Source organism: Puccinia triticina, chromosome 4A, assembly GCF_026914185.1.
Source record: "Puccinia triticina chromosome 4A, complete sequence".
In the NCBI taxonomy this organism is placed as follows: domain Eukaryota; kingdom Fungi; phylum Basidiomycota; class Pucciniomycetes; order Pucciniales; family Pucciniaceae; genus Puccinia; species Puccinia triticina.
Window position 1 is genome coordinate 403,968 of NC_070561.1, and position 22,842 is coordinate 426,809.

The 22,842-nt window shown below is 44.7% G+C and overlaps 4 protein-coding genes across 4 annotated transcripts; 1 reads left to right on the forward strand and 3 right to left on the reverse strand.

Moving 5' to 3' along the window:
• Positions 1–12,831: 12,831 nt before the first annotated feature.
• PtA15_4A31 (uncharacterized protein) lies at positions 12,832–15,858 on the reverse strand (the record flags this gene model as incomplete). The annotated part of the gene is made up of 7 exons (XM_053168192.1): positions 12,832–13,296; positions 13,378–13,459; positions 13,530–13,984; positions 14,054–14,345; positions 14,433–15,114; positions 15,194–15,640; positions 15,714–15,858. The coding sequence occupies 7 exons, from the start codon at positions 15,856–15,858 to the stop codon at positions 12,832–12,834; spliced, it is 2,568 nt and encodes an 855-aa protein (XP_053019138.1).
• Positions 15,859–17,255: 1,397 nt separating this feature from the next.
• On the forward strand, positions 17,256–19,069 carry PtA15_4A32 (uncharacterized protein; the record flags this gene model as incomplete). Its single annotated transcript, XM_053168203.1, has 3 exons — positions 17,256–17,364; positions 17,441–17,509; positions 17,583–19,069. The coding sequence occupies 3 exons, from the start codon at positions 17,256–17,258 to the stop codon at positions 19,067–19,069; spliced, it is 1,665 nt and encodes a 554-aa protein (XP_053019139.1).
• A 155-nt stretch (positions 19,070–19,224) lies between these two features.
• PtA15_4A33 (uncharacterized protein) lies at positions 19,225–19,560 on the reverse strand (the record flags this gene model as incomplete). The annotated part of the gene is made up of 2 exons (XM_053168214.1): positions 19,225–19,321; positions 19,391–19,560. The coding sequence occupies 2 exons, from the start codon at positions 19,558–19,560 to the stop codon at positions 19,225–19,227; spliced, it is 267 nt and encodes an 88-aa protein (XP_053019140.1).
• Positions 19,561–20,235: 675 nt separating this feature from the next.
• On the reverse strand, positions 20,236–22,731 carry PtA15_4A34 (uncharacterized protein; the record flags this gene model as incomplete). The annotated part of the gene is made up of 7 exons (XM_053168225.1): positions 20,236–20,333; positions 20,422–20,475; positions 20,585–20,635; positions 20,686–20,814; positions 20,894–22,048; positions 22,133–22,450; positions 22,551–22,731. 7 exons carry the CDS (start codon positions 22,729–22,731, stop codon positions 20,236–20,238), a joined length of 1,986 nt encoding a protein of 661 aa, XP_053019141.1.
• Between the last annotated feature and the right edge of the window lie 111 nt (positions 22,732–22,842).

Below are 22,842 nucleotides of genomic sequence, written 5' to 3' on the forward strand. Positions count from 1 at the left end.
GTGCTAACTCTAAAGAACTGGCTGGACAAATCATTGCTTTTATCAAAGGGTTGGACCTTAAGGATGAAGTGGAAGACATGTCAGGCCATGAAAACTTGGATTGGGAAACCCTGAAGAAACAGCTACTCACCAGGTTTGGAACTTCTCAGCCATTGGTCAGATATACCAGGGAGGATCTCAGGAAACTAGTCTACAAATCTGCCCAGGATGGAGGAATCAGCACCTTGGAAACCTTCAACACATTCAGAAACAAGTTTGAAACCATCACTCACTACTTGGTAAGGATGGGGTACAGTACTAGCCTGGAGGAATTCAGACACCTACTTTTGGAAACTCTTCAAAAGGATCTGGATCAAAGAGTTACTAGGAGCTTGATGAGGGACAATCAAATGCTAGCCTCAAAGGATGGAGGTGATATCTTGCCAGACACTGAAACTCTTCTTACCTACATTCACCAGGAAGTTTACTCAAGATCAGTGGTCAACAGAAGGACTGAATGGAGGGCAGAAGAGAAATTCACTTTGGACAACTCACCTAGGACCTCCAAACCTACACCTGCTACTCAGGGAACTGCTCCTACTGCTTCTATTTCTCTGGACAAACAAGTGGAACTCCTTACCAAACAACTTGCATCCCTTACTGCTGGCAAAGGACTACCTCCCCACATGGACAAACCTGCCAGGACCTGGCCATTCAAATGCTATTATTGTCATCAGGAAACCCATGGAACCAACAGCTGCTCTCAACTTGCCCAGGACATGTCTAGTGGTGCTGTTATCAAGGATGGAAGAGATTACAGACTTCCAGACAAATCAGTTATTCCCTGGATTCCAAGCAGACCAATCAGAACCCCAGTGGAAGAGTACTCTAAAACTAAGCTCACATCTTCTTTTGGCCAACTAGAGGAGGACCCAGTCTATTATCAAGCCCATAGTTATGAAGCAGACCTTGGAAAGAGGACTAGAAACAACTCTAAGGATCAGGATGAAGATGAATCAGCCAAGGCAGACAAAAGGATCAGGAAGGAGAAACAGGACCTAATGGACATGGATACAGAGGACTTACTTCACATGACACAGCCCCCTACTCCTAGTGCTTCCAAATCCCCTACTTCAAAAGGCTCCCCTCAGGTCAGATTCCAGGATAAGGACAAGGATTCAACCACTGCACCTAAGGACAAACCAGCTAAGAAAACCTATTTGGAAAAGACTTTGGCCAAGGAGTACCCAGGAATTGAAGAGGAAGTGGCTAGTAGGATGTTGACTGCAGGAAAGATGGAGTTGGCTTTTGGAGAAATCTTTGCTATATCACCAGGAGTTACTGACTGTATTAGGAAGAAGATAACCAACAGAAGGGTCCCATTGGATGGTGTCAAATCAGCAAACTTCACAGACATGGAGGATGGAGAAGAACCAGCACAGGAGCAACCCACTACTCACTACTCCTGCCCCCTTGGATACATCACCATCACTATTGGAGGAGAGAAACATCAAGCACTCTTGGATACTGGTTCTATGGTCAACATTATTCCTGAAACTCTTGCACATAAACTTGGATTGGTACTCACTGCTAAATCTATGAAGCTCAAAGGAATTGGAGGCCACCTTACTGATATACCTGGAATTGCTGAAGATGTGGAGGTAACCATTGGGAAAGTAGTTAGGACAGTTCATTTCTGGGTAGCCAAAGGACCAGTTCAGATGATTATTGGAAAGCCTTTCTTGATGGATGTCTCAGCTAACATCAACTACAATGGAGCCAGAGGAGAAGCACTTTCAATCATGGATTCAGCTGGTCAGACTTTTTTGGTTCCAATCATACTCCCCAGTAATCAGAAGTGGGAAACCAGCATACCTGCCAATTCTGGACTGTTAAATTTTTTAGATTGAGACCAGGTTTTCAGTTCCCCTCTCTTACAACTGCAACCCTGGAAAACAACCAAAAGCAACAAACTGTAGTCACTCATTCAGCAAAATATAAATCAACTCTAAAAAAAATAAAACCAGTAAACCAACCAATGCCATTATCTCTCAATCCCCCATTGTCAAGGCCACCACTCTCAAGAGATCCTTACCTCACTCCTTTAAGCCCTTTTCCTCCACCATTCACTCCTACCTCCAAGATTACTCAAGAAAGGCTGGACCTCATCAATTTTGGACCTCCTGGATGGCTTTCTCCTCAAGAATATCTCCTGCTGGTATGGGTAATTGTGATTAGACAAGGTGCTTTGGCTTTTGTAGAAACAGAAAGAGGCCTTCTTAAACACACCTATGGACAGCCTTATATTATTCCAGTCATTCCCCATGAACCTTGGCAACAGAAACCAATTCCAATCCCTGCACCCATCAAAGACCAGGTTATAGAATTGGTAAGGGAAAGACTCAGCACTGGCCTCTATGAACAATCCTTTTCCAGTTATTCCAGCCCTATATTTTGTGTAAAGAAGCAGGATGGTAAGCTCAGAATTGTACATGACCTTCAGAAACTCAACAGAGTCACCATTAAGGACGCTGGACTACCACCAAAGACAGAGGAACTCATTGAATCATTCACTGGAAGGGCTTGCTATGGACTAGGTGATATTATGGGAGGATATGATGAAAGAGAATTAGCTCCAGAATCCAGACCTTTGACCACCTTTGAAACACCCCTTGGAAGATTTCAACTTACCAGATTATCCCAAGGAGCCACCAATTCAGTTGCAGTTTACCAGGCCCAAATGATGTGGATACTCCAGGATGAATTACCTCAACATATGGGAATCTTTGTGGATGATGGAGGTATAAAAGGACCAACCTCTGACTACAATGAAGAAACTCTAAAGGACAACCCCCAGATCAGAAGATTTATCTATGAATATGCCATTACTCTGGAAAGGATTCTTTTCAGGATTGAAGAAGCTGGACTCACCATCTCTGGGAAGAAATTTGCTTGCTGTGTACCTGCTCTGGATCTGGTAGGCCATGTGGTTTGTAAGGAAGGCAGAAGGATATCCATCAAGAAGCTCAACAAAATTGAAACCTGGCCAACTCCCACCACTCCTTCAGATGTCAGAGGATTCCTAGGTATCTGTGTATATGTTAGAATGTTCATTAAAAATTACTCAACCATTACTGCTCCACTCAGAAGACTCACCAGGAAGGACTCCTCTTGGGATTGGACTGAAGATTGCCAGGATGCCTTTGAGGACCTTAAAAGGATTGTTGGAACTGATATCACCCTGAAGAAATTGGACTATGGACCTAATGCTGGCTTAATCAAACTCTCAGTGGACTCCAGTGTTATTGCTGCAGGTGCTGTTCTTACTCAACAGGATTCTGATGGATTGGATAGGCCTGTGTTATATGAGTCAGTAGTCTTTTCACCCAGGGAATCAAAATACTCACAATCCAAATTAGAACTCTGTGGTGTTGCCAAGATCCTCAAGAAACTTCAAACCAAACTGTGGGGCCAACATTTTCAACTCAGAGTGGATGCCCAGTGCCTTATTGGAATGATCAACAACCCTTCACTTCCCAATGCCCCTATGAACAGATGGATTGGATTTATTCAGTTATTCTCCTATGACCTTGTTCACACTCCTGGAAAAACTTTCACCTTACCTGATGGACTTTCAAGAAGACCCCCTGATTCTGATGAAGATGACTGTCCTAGCTTTGATGAAGATGAAACCTGGATCAAACCTCACCCTGGATTTGGAACTAAACATTCTACTTTTGGCCTGCTTCTGGGGACATCAGCTAAGTTGGGGGAGGGGGTAAGTAACTTGCAGCAAGGAATTTGGAAGCACCTCCAGGAATACCTTTCAACCATGAACAAACCTCCAGGATGCAGCAGCCTGGAATTCAAGAAAATTTTGCACAAATCAGCCAACTTCTTCCTTTCCAATGGAGTCTTGCACAGGATCAACAAACCATTCTCCCAGATAGTAGTCACCTCCTCTTCAGCTCAGAATTCCATCCTCAATTCCCTTCATGAATCCTTAGGCCACAGAGGTATTGCTGAAACCTACAGAAGAATTAAACTCAGATTTTGGTGGCCAGGTCTCAAGAGAGGTGTTACCAAGTGGGTCCAGTCTTGTGAAGCTTGCCAGAAGAGGAGTTCAAAATTGCCAATGGAACCCAAGAAACCTACAGGAGCAGCAACCATCTTTGGAAGAGTCAGTTTGGATACAGTTCACATCAAAGCTGGCAAATGGAAATACCTGGTAATTGCAAGAGATGACCTTTCTGGATGGGTAGAAGCAGTTGGACTAGAAAAGATTCAAGCAAAGAAAATCTCCCAGTGGTTCTTGGACAACTGGATCTACAGATATGGAGCCCCTTGGTCAGTCACAGTGGATGGAGGCTCTGAATTTGGACAACAATTTCAAAAATCCCTTCTGGAATCTGGAATCAAAATCAAAGTCACCACCCCTTATTATTTTGAAGCAAATGGTATGGTAGAAAGAGGACATCAGGCAATTAAGGATACCTTGGTCAAGCTCTGTGGAAAGGAAGGCAAGAAATGGAGGAATTATTTACCTGTGGTTTTATTTGCAGACAGAATTTCCACCAAAAGATCAACTGGATACTCACCTTATGAACTAGTTCTTGGACAGCCCCCCATCTTACCCATTGACCTAGAATTGGAAACCTTCTTTGGAGTGGATTGGTCAAAGGTAGAATCAACTCAGGATCTTTTATTGGCTAGGACTCAGCAGCTTGAAAACAGGGATACCATCTTGCAGCAAGCACACCAGCAGCTTATGGATTCCAGGAAGAACTCTGTGGACTATTGGAACAAGAAGAAAACATCAAGGCAGCCACTAAAGAAAGGTCAATTAGTAGTAGTGTATAATAAATCTTTGGACTCTCAGTTTGGCAAGCTCTTTGAAAATAAATGGAATGGCCCTTACAGAATCAAAGCTCAAAACCCAGGAGGATCTTACATCTTGGAAGAATTGGATGGCACAGAATTAGCCAGAAGGTTTGCTGCAACTTATGTCAAGGAATACCACTCCAGGTAAAAACAAATAAGGAATAATCAATTCATCTCTTTTCTCTTTTCTCTTTCTCATCTTCTTACACAATAACATAACAACAAAATAAAATAAAATCTATAAACAAATCAGAAATAAATCAATATAAATCAGTCTCAAAAACACTCTCAAATAAAAATAACTAAATATAAAAATCAAAAGCTCACCTCTTCTTCTTTTATCACTACATCACCCTCTTCCATTTCACTTTTCTCCTTCTCTTTTCCCTTCTCCTTATCTAAAAATCAAAAGACATCAAAAGAAAAATTAAAGCATAACATTAGTAAAAATCCTCAATAAAGAATAAAAATAGAACTTACCCTCAGCTCTTATCCTCTCCATTTCTGCTTCTACCCTCCAACCATCTTCCTCCTCTTCCACTTGGTCCCTCATCCTTAATAATTCCAGGGCATTCTTTTCCTCAGTTTCCTCTATCATGGCATCTATTATGGAATGAGTATCCATCTAAAAATCAAAATAGAAACAGGGAAAAATATCAGTATTATAATCAATCTTCTTTCTTTTCAAATTCTTATTCATATACATACGAAATCCATTCGACATACATGTGTAAAAGCGTCGTGGAACCAGCTATACAATTTAAGGCGTGCGTTTCGTGCGGCAACCGGGTCGTCGAGGTCTTCACGAGCAAAGGCGAGGAGTCCTTGTTGGATATAGTGACGCAAGGCATCGACTTCTTCAGGTTTAAAAGAATCTCTCATACCGGCGTTGTACGCGTGAATGTTGTCGACAAACGAGTGCGCTCTACGAATAGAAAAGGGTATTTCGTAAGAGGGGCTAATGACGGCCTCTTCGTCAAGCTGCGAAGATGATATGGACGTGTTTGAAGAATAATCTAATGAGTTATCGAGGTTTTCTTTCGGCGAAGAAGGCGTGGAAGTGGCGCTGGAGGCAAACATTACGGATATTGAATGCGATAACGGAACTTTTCCGTTGGCCGACAACCAGGGGCCTTATAGATACTCATTTTTTCTTCATTTTATGACGTCACTATGGACGCCTTCACCGCTCAGAATCGTGTGGCGCGGATTCTCTTTCATTTTCTTAATGTTGACTCTGGTGTTCGACCCAGTTTAATTAAATTCTTGGAACGCTTTCACGTCATTCTTTTCGCCTATAACTTTTTTCAATCGATTGGCCAGCTTCAGGATTCTAATTGGACAGCTCCTTGGCGTTACCTTAAGAGTATTTCATCATGTATTCATCTCCCTTCAACTCCTATACGATGGAAACCGCGGAAAATCATAATAAAGCTTTAATCGCTCGAATAATCGGTCGGCCGGCTTCAAATTTAATATTGATTATTACAGTCTTCATAAATGCGATCTTGCCTTTCATTTGAACTCGGTTCTGGACGATTCTATCGAGCCGTTTAGAAGTTATAACCCCTCAAAGTTTCCCTAGGATTTACGCGGCCCCGCGGGTGCCATTCATTAAACGTTTACGGCGACCTATCGGCCGAAAGGAATCTCAATATCAATCTATTCTAGTTTCATCTCCTCCTTCTTGCCTTTCAAATGAGCTCGTAATTAGAAAATTTCATCGACGGGTTTTTGAGTTATATCTGGAGGAAGTGGTCTCTTAATCTGCACGGCTTTACTACTACGCGCGCCCGCGGGTCTTGCTTGGATCTTTAACCGGCCCTACACAATCGATACTCAACCCTTAAAAATAACCAGTATATACCATTTTAATCTGCAGAATTGCCTCTTTCGAATGAACTTGGTTTCAAGAATTTTCATCGAGCCGTTCCGGAGATACAGGTCGATCAATTTCTATTTTTCTTTTCGTCATTCCGCACGCGCGCCTCCCGCTTGGAGCCCCCACTCAGACAACTGGACCCCTCTTTCGACAGCACGCGCGCATGGACACATGTTCCATTCCTCATCTGTACAAAAATTAACGCTTTTTTTCGTAGTGGACATGGGGAAATTAAAAGGAGTCAAGTACTCAAGAATAATGGAAGAAAAGGAAGAAGGGAAGAAAAAGAATCATCATCATGGAAAAGGAATTCATTCTGGAATCATCACTCATTTTTATCCATCCATCAATCCATCCATCCATCATTATTCCTTACCATCTAATATCAATTATGGATCATCAATCAATTCAATCATCCATCAATCAATCCATCCATCCATCATTATTCCTTACCATCCCATAGCAATTACTGGACATCCAACCACCACAATATTGGAACTTCATCATCTTCACCCTGTATTCTAGGAATTATTCAATCAGCAATCCAATCACTCATTCATTCATCATTATAATCAATTTCTTCCAACACATTGCAGCTCAGAAACCACCCAACTTGAGCAAGAATATTCTTTGGACAGCTTATCAACCTCTCTGGACTTCAAATTCTCTTCACTGAACTTTACATTATATACTCAGAAACTCAGAAATCCAGTCATTCAATTCCAAATCATTCACACCCTTCAGAAATTACAATTATCAACCCCATCAATCAATCAATCATCATCAATCATTGCATTCTTCCTTAGCCTCAGTTAGGCGGGAAAATTATTCTCCAGAGTGGAAATTAGTCTAATATGTGTCTGTCTCAAGGATATTGCCTTCAGCAGAGTTAGATATTCTTATACATTCAACCCTCATTGATAATTGGACCTTCTTTTGGATACTGGACTCTTTGGATTGGATACTGGACTATGGATACTCTGGATACATAGGACTATTGGACTTTGGATTGGACTTGCATACCTTGGACGCAGATATACTGGACTTGGTTTATACTTGGATTCTAATTGGCTTTGGACACTGGACTCTGGATTTGGACTGCTACTCAGGACTTTGGATTTCACCTTTTGGAGGAAGAACACTGGACTTTGGACTTTGGACTCTTGGACTCAACATTCTTCAACTCTTTCTGGATCACTCTTCTCTTTGGTGCATTGCCTGGGGACAGACAATAAGTTGGGGGAGGATGTGGTGCTCCATTCCAAACCATAAGTAGTATTTTATTGCTTTCTTTTACAATATATTCATCATTACATTGCCCATTTCTCCATAACCCTTCACAAATACCTCATTATTATTGCATATTCAGATTCTACATCAAATTTTACATATAGTCACTCATACATAGTATACTCTTATCTTCAATGGTTCAATAGTTATAGAGGATATAAGACTTACAGATAATCTACAGTCTTCATTAGTTACAATACTCAATTCATTAGTAACTTACTGGAATCATTACAGTACATCCCTTTTACATAATTACTTTCACATACTAAACCCTTTACATACATTCCTCATTATGTACTATGGCTATTGTACACATTACATCATTAGATCTGTGCTTACCTCTTTCAGTAGTGCTCATCATTACAAGTAGTTACTATGTTCTCATCACTTTTCCCCATTAGTACATTCTTTTATTCCCATAACCAGCATTCCCTTTTCAGCATTGCTCATCATTACATACTGTTACTATGTTCACATCACTCTTCCTCATTTGTACAACCTTCATTCTCATAGCCAGAACTCTTCATTGTCTGTGCTCATCCCTCCTTACTATAAGAATTGTCTTCCCCCCCCTCACTTGCACCTCATGCAGAGAAATATATACAGAATTTATAGATAATTTTGGATACAGAAATTATAAGTTCCCCACTCTCATCAATCCTCCATCTCTCTTACCCTCAGTAGTCAGTAGTTAAAGCTCATAGTACTAGCTCCTAAGATCAAGCAGAAATCAGCCACACCTTTTCTTCTTTTTTTCTTAGTGTTACTCTCATCCCCTCAGCATTAGTCAGGAAGGCAGCCTCATCAGCACCCTTGCATAGCTTACATTAGTACTAGTGTTGCTATCCATTTACCTTCCAAGCTCTATTCTCCCCTTTGAGTAGTTCCACACCGGAGAGAATGGAGTTACCCCACAAAAGTTCCTGCTGATCCAATGACCTTGCACACCTTCCATAAAGTTAGACACGCTCACGACATGTCAAGCCATGATGCCATCACCATCATTCACAGGCCCAGCCTCCTGCCACCAAAATTTAAGTTTCAGATCAGATATATTTTGCACTACAGGAATCCAGCAGCCAGGAGATATTGGACAACTTTTTGCTATCATAGACAAGGACCTTGCAGCGGTGAAACACACAGCACAATTAGAGAAGAAAAACTAATCTACATGCTTATGAGCCCGAAGTGAGGTAGAAGAACCCCTTGAGGTGCCGATTGGCCTGGCATTGCCAGCTGATGAATCTCCTGAGTTATGATGGGTGGCAGGGTTGTTTGCAACTTGATTAGAGCTGCAGAGTGCTTGAAGTTTCTCTGAGATTCTTTCAAGACTGTATGCTGTGAATTTAGAGATTTTTTGCTGCTCAAATACACTAATTATGGTGTTCCAATATTGTGGGCTGCAGCAATCAAGAGGAAATCTTTGAGGCACCACCAGGACCCCTATTGTTCTTCTCATTACACAGTGAGCCCACTCTAGCATTACAGTACAACCAAGCCATGTAGGTAAAAAGAATCAAAAACCCCTTACCATCCATGCTTCAGACACGTCAATCATCACATTCTCTAGATTTAAAAACAGCATCCAGACTGAATTGGAAACCTTGCGCCAAGCAAACTGACAGGCTGCTCAGTGTTTATGTAAACTTGAGGAATGATTGGTGTAGGGAGGCATGACCATCTGAGTGTTTGGGGATTCAAGCAAGCTTTTAATGCTCATCTCTTCAAGTCAGAAGTGCAGAAAAATTATACCTGTGAATATTTGGCAATTCTTGTCAAACGGTCGGAGCATTCATACATGTTGTATGAAGTTGCATAACATGGTTTACAGATAAACACTAGTTCAAAATAAACAATGAATGAGCTGTTTATCAGTTCAACATATTTTAGTTTACAGTCAAACTCCTCATGGGGTTGAAAGTAAAACAGAGGTTATGGGTGATATGAACTACACACCAGTAAATACCTCAGATGAAATTACAGCCAGGAAGTCTCTGGAGAGTGCCACAGATTCCTCCCTGGTGATAACTGCCATAATCGGTGTTAAGACACTGCTAAATAAATTTGTGTTGATTGCCAATTAAGACTGTTGAGCCAGGCTACCAGTCTTATTGTGATGATAATGGTAGGTGAAGTAGTTCAGCGAGTTGAACATATGTTGACTGGCCCCGGAATCAAGGATAACTGAATGTTTTTCTACCTCATCTGCCGTGATGTGATAAGCATAACTCTGGGAAGTGCCTTCATTGTGGCTGTTTCTGGTTGTTGTGGTGAGGTTTGTTGCTTTCTTCTTGGCTGGTCGGAGTTCTGGGTGCAGAATCCAGCACTGATGCTCTTCATGCATCACATCAGGGTTGTGTCTCCCGTTTTTGCAGGCTACAAATGGCCTTTTTCTTGGGTTGGTTGCAAGTGCGGTTGACAATGGTGGTCCAGATGGTGGATTGGGACCGCCGGACTAGGCGACTTTCAGCTTTGTGACTTGCTCATGGTTCGTGATTAGTCTGAGTTTGTCAAGCAGAAGAAACAGGTTGGACAGGGTCTCCATGTCCCCTAAGATTCTCTCCATTATGATTGGTCTTCTCTTGGTGATAGTCTTGATGATGCTGACTGAAATGAGTTCGTTCATAACATTGAGACCAATGGTACTAATTTCAGCCAGAGCTGCTTCAACCTTGATTATGTATCTGAGAATATCACAATTGTACAAGATTTGAAGGTACTGCGACCACACTCAAAAGATCCCGTTGTGGTAGACGGAAAAGTGAAAAATCAAAAGTTTTTTCTCATACATAAATTTACTCACCCTAGGCCTCAAGATACCACCAAATGGACCTCAGAAATGGATTCTACGGCCAATTTTACCCCTATTCACCACTGGAAGCGTCACTGGAACCCCGCTGAATTGGAAGTTACACCCTCTTGGACCCTCATGGACACGGCCAGCCCCAGTCATCAACCTGTCACACCCCTCAAGTCACCTTTCCCAAGTATACACATAATCAGCCCCAGCCAAACACATACTCTTTTCTATCCCTCTTATCTCCACTGCATATGCAGGGGACTCACCCCATTGTTAAGATTAAGTAGCCTGTATGTACTCCTTGTATGCTTATAGTTAGTTATGCTTCTACTAAGTAGCCCAGATGTACTCCTTTACCGGTGTGGTAGACGGAAAAGTGAAAAATCAAAAGTTTTTTCTCATACATATATTTACTCACCCTAGGCCTCAAGATACCACCAAATAGACCTCATAAATGGATTCTACGGCAAATTTTACCCCTAGTCACCACTGGAAGCGTCACTGGAACCCCGCTGGATTGGAAGTTACACCCTCTTGGACCCTCATGGACACGGCCAGCCCCAGTCATCAACCTGTCACAACCCTCAAGTCAACTTTCCCAGGTATACACATACTCAGCCCCAGCCAAACACATACTCTTTTCTATCCCTCTTATCTCCACTGCATATGCAGGGGACCAACCCCATTTCTTCTGTATTTGACATGTCCCCGCCTCATTTATGCACCCCTTGCAGCTGCATGCAGTCTTCTGGCCCCATTTCTGCACTCCTTGCATTAATCTGACACCACTCATGCACACCTTGCATGAAGTACCTCTGTATTTGACATGTCCCCGCTTTGTTTATGCACTCCTTGCATTAGTATGACATCATCTTTCATTTCTCACCCCACTTTTTGCCTGTATTTAGTATCTTCTGACACCACTTGTACACAAACCACCAGCTAAAATCCCTCATCCAGGGTCCCCCTTGTAGCTAAAATCCCTCACATTTGTCTATATAAGGAGCTCTCTCCCCCCAGTTGTTTTTCCCTCAGTTCAGTACCCACCAGTTATACAGATATCACCCATTAGCCATTATCATCACCCTTACACTTTTGTAACATACCATATCATCCCTCTTATCTGCAGTAACCACTGAGCTCACTCTCATATTCTCATACTCTCATATCACTGGTTGCATATCACGCACCTGTCACAAGTTACCCGGTTCCTGGTTCAACTCCCGACTAAGACATATACCCTTCTCAGTCCAGACACTCTTCTCAACTTCTTATATCACCCTCTCAAGGACCTGTGTTCAACCCCCACCGGAAACATCAAGTCAACTTTCACCCTTTCCATCATCATAAATCCTCTCAACTCTAACATACCTGTCATCGTACAACTTCATCTGGAACTAGACCAGACCTATCACTTGATTAAAACTTGCCAAGCTTAGCTTGGTGGGTCTTGTTATCTGATAGTATAGAAGGGCAGAGTTTTGCACCTCCATCATCCCCTCACTTCAAGGATAATTAAATTCCCCAACAAAAATATTCAAAGTTCAAGGTACGGGAAATCATAATTTTTTTTATACTCAAACGCACTAAAAAAAGTATGTTGAGCTGAGTATCCTCAGTCCCCACAACACATGACCAGAAAACTCAGCCTCAACAAATAAATTTTTTCCTCTTGTTTTTTGATGCTTTCTCATGTAGTTTTTTTTATTCTTTTCACTTTTGTAATGTTTATTATTTTATGCTATTTTTTGTTCTCTTTCTAGTTCATTTTGGATTTATTTTTTTCCTTTACTTGGCAATCAATCCAATTTTATCATTCATGGCATTGTATTCTTTTTAGCCTGTTTTGGTTTTTTGGCCTGATTTGGTGCAAGGTAAAAATATGATGTGATGCAATTATTGACATGAAGTTAGAAAAACAATTATTTAACATTGTGAAACAGAACAAAATAATATGGACATTATGAAACGAAAAAGGCAGTCAACTGTCTCCAAAAGATTAGGCAAGTGATTGTAATCTGCTCAGTATCTTTTTCATGACTGGTTGCGATACAACATTTAACTCATCAACAATGATCTGATTTTGGGCCTCTAGCCAGTCTTTATCGTAAGCGTCTTTAGCTAAAGCTTGAGCTGGTTTGATTGTACTGATTTTTGGGCACGGCGGTCGTCGTCGTAACCGTGCTGGAATTCCTCTGCGAGCTTTGCATGTCGAGGATATTTTTTTCTCGCGGTATTCATCTAGTAGAACGAACGCCTGCGTAACCTCCTTGCTACGCCATACTAGCTGCCGGGCTTTGCAATACTTGACCTCTTTCTTCCGTCTAGATGAAGACCCACAGGCTACGGGGGCTGGAGTGATTTCATCATCGGTTTCATCGTCACTGGTGCAAGCTTTGATGATTGGGAATAACGGCTGCAGGCCGCCAATTTCGAGAGCGGATTTCATTCGATTATTTCGCACCTTGAATCGATGTGGAATGCGTTTAACTGATTGGAGTACAAGGTCCCGGTTTGTTTAAGTGGACAGGCCTAAAAAACTTACAGTCAATTTTTGTGTACTCCTGCTTTTTTCCTTTGCTCGCAATAGCTGAACTGCCATGGGGAATTTGGCGCTCTCTCTGACCCTAAACAAAGAGAAAAGCATTCAGTGTGTGTAAAAGGGGAATATATCTAAAGGCTTACTTTCGTGCAAACTTGTCCCTGACATATTCTGTTAGCTGCTGCAAGATAAAGTCCGCTTCACACTTGTGAGGCTGGAGACCTTCGTATTCGCCACACTCAACTAGCTGGACGAATATATCGCGAGCAACAGACAAGCAGAACTTGTTCTCGGGGTCGTCCAAACGTAAGGTGAGATCCATACGAAATCGTTCCATGCCTTTTTCTCTTAACATCCGATGCATGATCTTGAGCTGCTCCTGTGAGGCCCAGGGATGGCCAGGACCGCCACGGTACGGGAATTGCGGATCTGAAGCCTCTTTGTCTGACTCAGGGTTATTGCCGTCACATTCCATTTCCGCGTCGTCTGGTGAATCATCATCTATATGAACACGCCACTTTGCCTTTTCCGAAGTAGTTGGAGGAGAGGGAGGTAGATCAGCCCCGGCGGGCAACCCAAACAACGATTCAAAATGCAGTTTTAGGAGTTGCTAGATGTGTTGTGCAGAAAAGATGATCAGTAAGAAGCGCAAATGTTTGTGAAACAAAAGTCCACATACTTTGAGCCTTGCCGTCCGAGGGAAAGCCTGCGGCGCAGGGACATTGCTTTCCATGGGGTTGGCGCGCGCAGGTCTCCCCGGACGCACGTTCTGGTGCAGAATCACGCCTGATAAACTTTCTAACTTCTCTTTGATTTCCTGCTGATTTCGAAGTGTTATAGCTATGTCGTCTTGGAGATCTGAAAACTTCTTGGAGTGCGTTTGGAGCAGCTCAATGATTGCAATTTGGTTATCTTGCATCGTGTGTAGCGCTCCGTCGGAGTGATTACTAGAGGCCTCGGCATGGTCTCCACTTCATTGGAACATCACAAGCAGCGGTCACCATTACAATTACATCAATTTTACTCTGGATGGATGTTGATGCGAGAAAGAAACTTACTCATGGTTTTTGGGAAGATCTGTATTAAGGCCCGGCAATGAGGCAGGATCGCCTGCATGGCAAATCACGGGAACAGAGGATGGGCCGGGGGAGCCTATGTACATTGGCTGGTGCCAAGGGTTAGGAGGTGTGTTTGGAGAGTCAGGCGGTAGGTTACGGCGATTTGGTATGTTTCGCCAAGGCGGGGTTTTTCGAGCATTAGGCGGTGTGTTCCACTGGATCAGATCTTCAACAATGGAAGTGGGGTCTGCCCCTTGTACTTGAGCTGGATTTGAATTAGTGGCTTCCGGCGTCTGAGCAGCGTTTCCTGGAGGTGACCGAGACGGAGTGTTTCTTAGAGGAGAGCAAGACGGAGCGTTGCCTAGAGGAGACCGAGACGGAGCTTGGCCTAGGGGAGACCAAGACGGACGCAGAGATGGGACGTTCAAGTTGTTACTATTCAACTGCTGTGGTCCACCGTTCGAAGGGATGTTTGTTGGGTTTGAATGAGTGGCGTCCGGCGTCTGAGGAGTGTTGCCTAGAGGAGACCGAGACGGACGCGGAGATGGAGGTTTTAAGTTATCATGTGACTGTTGTGTTGCACCGTTAGAAGGGATATTGGTTGAGTTTGAGAGAGTGGTGACCGGGGTCGGAGAAGCGTTGGGCAAAGCGGACTGAGAAGAGTTGCTAGGAAGTGATTCAACTTTGTTTTTTATGTTGGAATGTCAGCTTGATATGTAGATATACGTAATGGCAATAGCTTAAGCTTAAGAGACACATACTCAGCTGTGCGAATCGAATGCATAAGTTGACGAGTTGAGGTCGAGTTTTTCCCACAACACTGCAGCCGATTTCCCGAAGGACAAATCTCATCTTCTCTTCTTCAACTGGGGCAAAAAGCGACAGGTGCCGGTCGGTTTGGCTTAACTCCGGCAAAGGTATGGAAAAACCCCATGGGAAGTTGATGGTTCGTCGGGGCTGTCGAGTTCCTTCGATACCGGTTGCCTCGTTGGTTGTCTGCTGATGGGCTTGGCCGTCAATCACGGTGAGTTCTTTTGGGGCACTTCCGCGACGCGGACGAGTAATCCGAGGCTCATAGGTTTGATCATTGGTTGATTCTTCACTATCACTATCTTCGAGAACAGCCCGGGACTTTCGTTTTCGTGCAGCTCGAGGAGGTGAGTGAGGCGGAGATCCTGGGGTCAAGTGTCTGGGATGCCTGCGCCGCGCTGGATGGAGATAGATAGGGGCACATGAGCGATGTGACACAAAGCGTCAGGGATTGTGAATGAATGAACCCACAGCGTATAGAAGATTCTCCGGGTGCACCAAATGTTTTTCCGGAGCGTGTTTGTCGCGGCGCAAGTGTTTGATGAAGGGTCGGTTGCGGGTCTGATGGTGAGGGTGGGATGATCCGGGGGATCTGGCGTCGGCGCTTGGGTGGCATGTAGAATTTTAATTAATAAGGAATATTTTGGCAGGTGAATTCAAAGAACAGTCAATAAAATATCACAGATGAAAACGGTGATCAATAATGTGGGCAGACGAATCGGATGTCAGTATTTTCCAAAAATCTGAGGGCAAGCACCAGGCTTGAGATGAACAACTGACAAAGGGAATCAAAGACAAATGGGGATCACAATTGATTAACCATTTGTCTTTGATGGCTTGTTATATTGTAACGTAAATCCAAGTTTTTTTTCACGAGTGAATCGGCAGCCGTTACCAATGGCGTATGGGAGGGCCATTGTAAATTTCTCTGGGGCTGGTAGTATTGAATGGGGGGGGGGGGGGGGGGGGGGGGAAAGAAATGTTACAAAGGACTTGCAACAAAACAGATTGTTGGTTGAGACATCCGCTCACCGGTTTCTGTGTAAGAGGGGACAGCCGATGAAAAAAAAAAAATGGTGGAGTTAGTTAGCGGTGGGTTGATCGGACTAAGGACTCGCAACGTAATAAATTGCCGGTGGCGAGATTCACTCAACTGTTTCTGTGTACAATGGTACAGGTGACAAAGTTTTCCTTGTTTGGTCGAGTTGGATAGCGGTGGGATGATCGGAGAGGGGGATTAGTGATTGCGTGACACATTCCTAAGTCGAAAAAAGTCAAGTGGTGGCTGCTATTGGTGATCAAAGGGGAAGGTGATGTCCGGTTGAGACTAAGTGTAGGTAGAAAAAAAAGTGCACAGTAACTCAAGATAAGAGGACCGATCATGCCGTTAATTGAGCTTGTCTGATTTGACAGTTAAAATCAGGGTTTTGGTGTGTATGAGTTTGGGAACTAATACTTGGCCAGGTCGAGTTCACAATGACAATGGTGCGGTCATTCGGCGATAGGTGGCCAAGGAATTCAGTGGAATTAGGCGGTCAAAACTGGGTCCTGACCCGAATATGTCTTGGAAGGAGAAGGGGGTCCAGATCCGTATTTTATTGTTTCAAACTTATTCAATAAGCGTAAAACAATCAAATTATGTTGTTTGGGTATTGTGGCAGCCGCGGGCGGTCTGACCAGATCAGAGAAGCCGGGGGAAATGGCACACATGGGCCAGGAATTGTCATGATCAAAGGAATCGTGAATGGATTCAAGCTGTCGTGTTGAAGGGAATTGAGCAAAGACAACAATTACTAGTCGGAGAGAGCTACTCCCCACACGTTGGCCACTGCAGCTCAAGACTGAAATTTTGATCTACCTCTTACCTATTTCGCAGTCGTCCGTTCCTATTGGCTCGTCGTGATTTCCAAGTCTTACAACTTCAAAACCTCTTTAATTAACTGTGGTCAAAAATCGGGAATATCTATCCCTGTCCCTCATCCTCGTCTGACTCCTCAACCAAGGCGCCCGAATATGCCCTCGTCCTCTAATCGCGGCAATCGTCGCGTCAGTCGCACAATCATATACTTTAATGACCGTCGGATTGTCCCTGAGAGTGCGCTTCCGGAGATGTACCAAGAGAGTGAGTGGCTCGTTGCAAAAATTTGGCTTTGAGTGAACTTTACTGACAGCTTTCAATGGACGTTTTGCTTGAGTAGTAAACCCCGAAGGAATGGACACCGATGCGCGCCTAAGATCCCTGACTAACAAAGTCAATCAAATAATTCGTAAGTTTGCCGTGAGTTGTAGTCAACTTCAACTCACTGGCTGATGATTGCCTATTTTTTGCTGTGGGGGTAGAAGTATGTAACGCCGAAGCTAGGCAATTCCATAACGATATTGAAGCGGTGGAGGAAAGAATTGATGGCCTGTTGCGAATTATTGAAGGCCGTGGGATGGTCGGTGTTCCCAAAGCAAGGGTGGCAGATACCGTGGAGGAAGAAGATGTAACATCACCTGGCGCAGCGGAACGAGAAGATACAATGGACGTGGATCACTCAGTTGATCCCCACCAGACGAACGAGCGCGCGGGCCCTGAGCCAAACGTTCCCGATGGCGAAACAATTCCCGACAACATCGAAGCATTGCACGGCTTGGTCGCAGCAATGAAGAAGAGTATTTCTCGTGCTGTGCTATCTACGATGTTCAACTCGGAACTTTTTGGTCGTATTACCGAGGAAGAAAAGGCACGGCTGCTGAGTGCTGCTGGGATTCCACCAGTGCATGGGGTTGCGCAGGTGGGCGCAATTGTTGACCAGGCCTTTGTGGGACGTGTATTGGACGGCTTGAACCGGGCGGCTTGGGAAGACGAGGCGGAATTCCGGGCAAGGTTTTGGAGTCTACTTGGGACTGAACAAAAAGCAACGGCCGAGTTTGACAAACATCTTTGGCAGAAAGTGGCCGAATACCGAACAGCTTTGATGATTGAGCGGCAGCCGGCGGAAGAAGTGGTCTTCGTGGATCAGGATGAGGATGATGGTCGAGTCGAGTTGGCTGTCGTGGATCCGGGGGAGGATGAAGGTCGAGTGGAGCCAGCGGTCGTGGAACGGGGTGAGGATGAAGGTCGAGTGGAGCCAGCAGTCGTGGATCGGGGTGAAGATGATGGTGATTGGGTGGAGCCAACTTTCACGGATCGGGCTCGGGAAAGGGATGCAAGGAGGAACAAGATTCGGTCCGAGATGAGAGCGATGGAGGGGACCATCAGAAGGGCCAGGCGGACAATTGCGCGGGCCGAATTGAGGATTGCAAGTGCGACGCAATTACTGGAGGAAAGTGACGCCGAGCTTTTGAGGACTTTCTACGATGAGGAGGAAGACGCCCAGGCTGAACACAGGCGGATTCAAGATCAGTGGTACGCCGAACGTGAAGTGAGGATGCGATGGGAAGGAGCGGACTTCGAAGAGGATTGGGCGGATGTGGCTGATGACGGGGAAGGGTATGAGGATTATATGAGGAGGATTACCGGCCTCTTACAACTTCGTGATATGGCCGAAGAGGCTGCTCAACAGGACAACCAGGCTTTTCAAGTTCAACCACCACTGCGAGTCGAATCACCAGCTCCAGAGGCGAGTCCGGCCCCCGAGTCACTTGAGCGTAGCGAAGCAGGAGCAAGTCCGACGGCTGATTTGGTCCGCATGAGCCCAGCAGATGATGCAGAGGAGGATTGGGTCGACGCGGCTGAGGATCAACGGGGCCTGAATGTCGCGACTGGGAATGAATCAAAGCGAAATATTGTCGACTCGGAGCCTGTTGCTGGTCCCTCAAGCAAGCGCGCAAGGTATAACTGATGTGGAAATTATACGAGCTGAGTTTATATTGTCATTGTTTGGTGTCCAGTGCCCAAAATACTTACAATTTTATTCTATGGGTAGGTGCTGCCATACAACTTCCAGCGGCCACAGGTGGTCTAAATCCTCGTCGCTTGTGGATAGATTTTGTGTGATTAACTTGGCATTTTGTCGTGGTTTCTTCGGCTATCCAGGTTGTCTTCTCTAGTTTGTTTGCTCTTTGGCCTCTTTGGCGATGTATTTTTATCAGTCCTGTATATAAATGTAAATATCAAATTCCATACGGTCTGTTGTTATCCTGAAAACTAGATCTATACATACGCCTCAACTGATGATGCTTCCGGATTCCGATCTTGAGAGTGAGATGAATGCCACGCGGTTCGAAGGCGGAGGGGGAGTCGCATGAGAATGATGCGTGCAGTGCGGTCTTGAGTGAGAAGCCCCGCCGTGGCCAGGGAGAGGGGGAGATGCGTGAGGAGAGCGCTAAACATTTAAATCCCATTGATCAATCAATATTGGTGTTTGATGATGTCATGCGACACACATGATGTATGAAGATGCGCGGGGCCAATGGTTAAGCTTTCATTTGCACAAATCAAAGGCAGCTAGAAAATCGGTGCCGAAGTGGTCTCCAAAGTTACACAGTTATACATAATTATGTATACCTAAATACATGTATAATTTCCCGGTAGTTGATTGTAGAAGTATATTGTAATGTGTATATACATGAAACAAGGAATGACACAAGGGGAGGAGAGTATAGGAGAGAGCCCCGAATGTAGCGCGGCTGGATCTTGCGTCATATTGGTTTATTTACATCCGCGTTCCCGCCCGGCCATTGTGACCGAAAGGGCAAGTTAGAAGTTGAATCTGCAGCAGAGGTTTGAAGAGTGGATGGGTCCACGAGTTTCAATGTTATCGTCACACAAGAGCAAAATGTTGATCTTTAGATATATTATAAATACATATAAGTGAAATTAGCTCACCGGTGACTGATTATCTATCTAATTCCATGGGTAGAAAGGGTGACGATTGTATATTTGGTTCCCTGCCCGGCGCAAACACGAGGTCACCCGTGACTGATGATCCATCTAAGTCTACGGGTAGAAAGTTTGGTGTGGGTTCGCTTCCTGACCCTAAAGGTGTGTGTGAACCATGAGTGTCAGCTATACCCAAGGATGGTCATTCAAGTTTGAAACCTTACCTGATTTGATGTCTGGATCACTTGAGGGGAAGCTGGCCAAGGCGGATGACTCGGGTCCGACTGTAAACCATCCCACCAATTAGGTTAACGTTTTTAAGGATTTGATAACGAATTACATGCAATGCAATGGTGAAACTCTAAACCTTACTTGAACGATTGCTGCCTAGATCCATAGGGACAAAGCTGGCCGAGGCGGATTGGACTGCTCATGAACGGGATGTAAATAGTAAACCATCCACGAGTTTGACAAACATGTTTTTTTGGGTGATAGGCAATTTTCTTGACTTCATTAGATGGCAAAGGTCGCTTACCTGATGATTCTATATCTAGATCCATGGGCAACGCGGATGACAGAGGTTTGACTGTGCATAATAAAAGATCCAACTGATTTAGTAAGCCATATCCGTTTGACATGTCGCGGAGACCGGCGGGTGGATTTTGAAGATTCCAGTGGCGGAACTAGAAGGCCCATTTTGGCGTCCAGAAGGCTTGGCATTGCAGTAGGCCTCATAGGCATGCTTGTAAACATCCTCGAAGAAATCTGTAATACCAGCGGAAGGACACGGCCAATGCGTAAGTATTCGGTTTCCATTTAAATTCTTACTGGCAACGGTTTTCACCTTTGTATGGGTCAGTGCGCTGATTATCCTCAATATTGTCCCAGTTGATCTCATCACGCGCTGCATTGACTTCATCCATGGGCGGGCGGGAGGGGGGCAAGGAAAGGCGGTGAGCACTTGCATTGGAACTTCCTGATTTACAGTCAGGGTTTGGGGCTACTTTGCTTGCTGAAGCTCGTGTAGGGCCAATGATCTGATGTTTTGCAACTCCGTAGTCAGACTGAGAATGGTCGTATTCCCCCCCGGCGGGCGTGGATAGGGGCGGACTCAAAACGATCAGCGGATCTACCGGAAGGATCGACTCGAGACATCCAATGACCATTCCCGGTTTCTCGCTTGAGGACGGAGTCACCAATTTGGCTGGTCCCATTTGCAGATCGGCTTGAGCATCTGACGCTGGTGGAGGTGGCCGAGGACGGACAATGAGACCCCTCTCTATTAATTTCTCCAAGAAGACATCCGTTGGCTCTTCCCTCGAACAGATGGATCTCTCGGAGAAAAATCCATCAACACCTTGGGTATCACATAGATCTATCCCACTCGCTGGTTGATCCCAGCATTCGTCGCATTGGTGAGTAAATTTATCAGCCCACAAGCCATTAAAAATCTTCTTTGTTTGAAACTCACTGTTTAACAACCCAATTTCTAACGTCTTCATAACTTGCGCCACGGTCTGACTCAACGTTTCATCAACGGGGAAACAATTTTTCAAACGTAAACTTTCGATTTCCTCTAGCTCGGCCTCCACGAAACGATTCACGGCTTCATATACGGGTTCATTGGTTGGCGTCGATATATTTCTGAAGGTGGGTGTAAGAGGAGTCCAACTGGATGTCATACCAGGGGATGATGATTCCAACGGCTGATCTGGCTCGAACCAAATCATAGGTCCTTGACCCGGTAAATCCTCCGGCGACAGTTCTATTCCCGTTGGCGAAATCAGAGGTGCAATATGGACAGTATCAATCGGTTTGGGGGACAGTCTTGTTCTCTTTGGGATGTCGCGTCCGGCAGTGGCGGCCATCTCCGATGAAACTTCCTCAAGGCAACGCTTGTTTGAAGCATTCTTCGAACTACTAGCAACTGTCTCCAATTGCTCGAAGTTGGATCGCCCACTGGTCGCCGCAGACTTCACTTTTTTACGACGCGCAGGACCTGCACAATGACAAGGTATGTCAATAAGGATCAGTCCTCAGCTCTGGATAATAATGGCATGATTGGTTTAACTCTCACACGTACCGTTCCCCCGACTCGAAACCATCTGCTCCTTCTTGTTACATTCAAGTGCCCTTCCCCTCGGCGCTGTGGCTATGAAACTAATTGGACCTTTCTTCTCGCCACATTTATTAGCTCTTGTCCCCTCGTCGCCATCCACGGAAGTTAAAGGACTACTTATAGGCCCGGGATCGCCCCCTCCCACCGTCTGGCTCGCATTTGCCGGAATCGTCGCCGGAATCCCATCTCCATTGTTTCCCTCACGACGGAGGACCAGTTTGAGGCGCGGTTTTGACGGGGCTGTAACTTGCTGCTCCGTTTGCAAAGGTCCTTCACCAAATCCTGAAGAGGTCAAGTTCGCTATCAGCGTGTGCTCCGTCTTTGATACCTCACAGTCACAAGATAAATACAGAAAAACAAAAGCGTGAAAAGTCAGGCGTACGTGGCTTGCAGAGACTGTCCGCCACACTTCGCAGTTCAGCTATTGGTGTATTCAAATTGTATCCACTCGACTCTCCCGGGGCCGCCCTAAGTCTTATAAAGTTGACTAATTCTCGAGGAGTTACCTTGGGATCATTCGGATTGAGTGTTTTTTCCCGTCGCTGGATTGGTGTTTTGGGCATGGCGACGTTTGGTGGCAATGACTCCGAGTGGTAAAGATTGAATGAAGACTGCCGTCGCACGAAATTAGGCTGAAGAAGCTTTACGAGCCCACTCCCTTTGTCCCAAAGTAC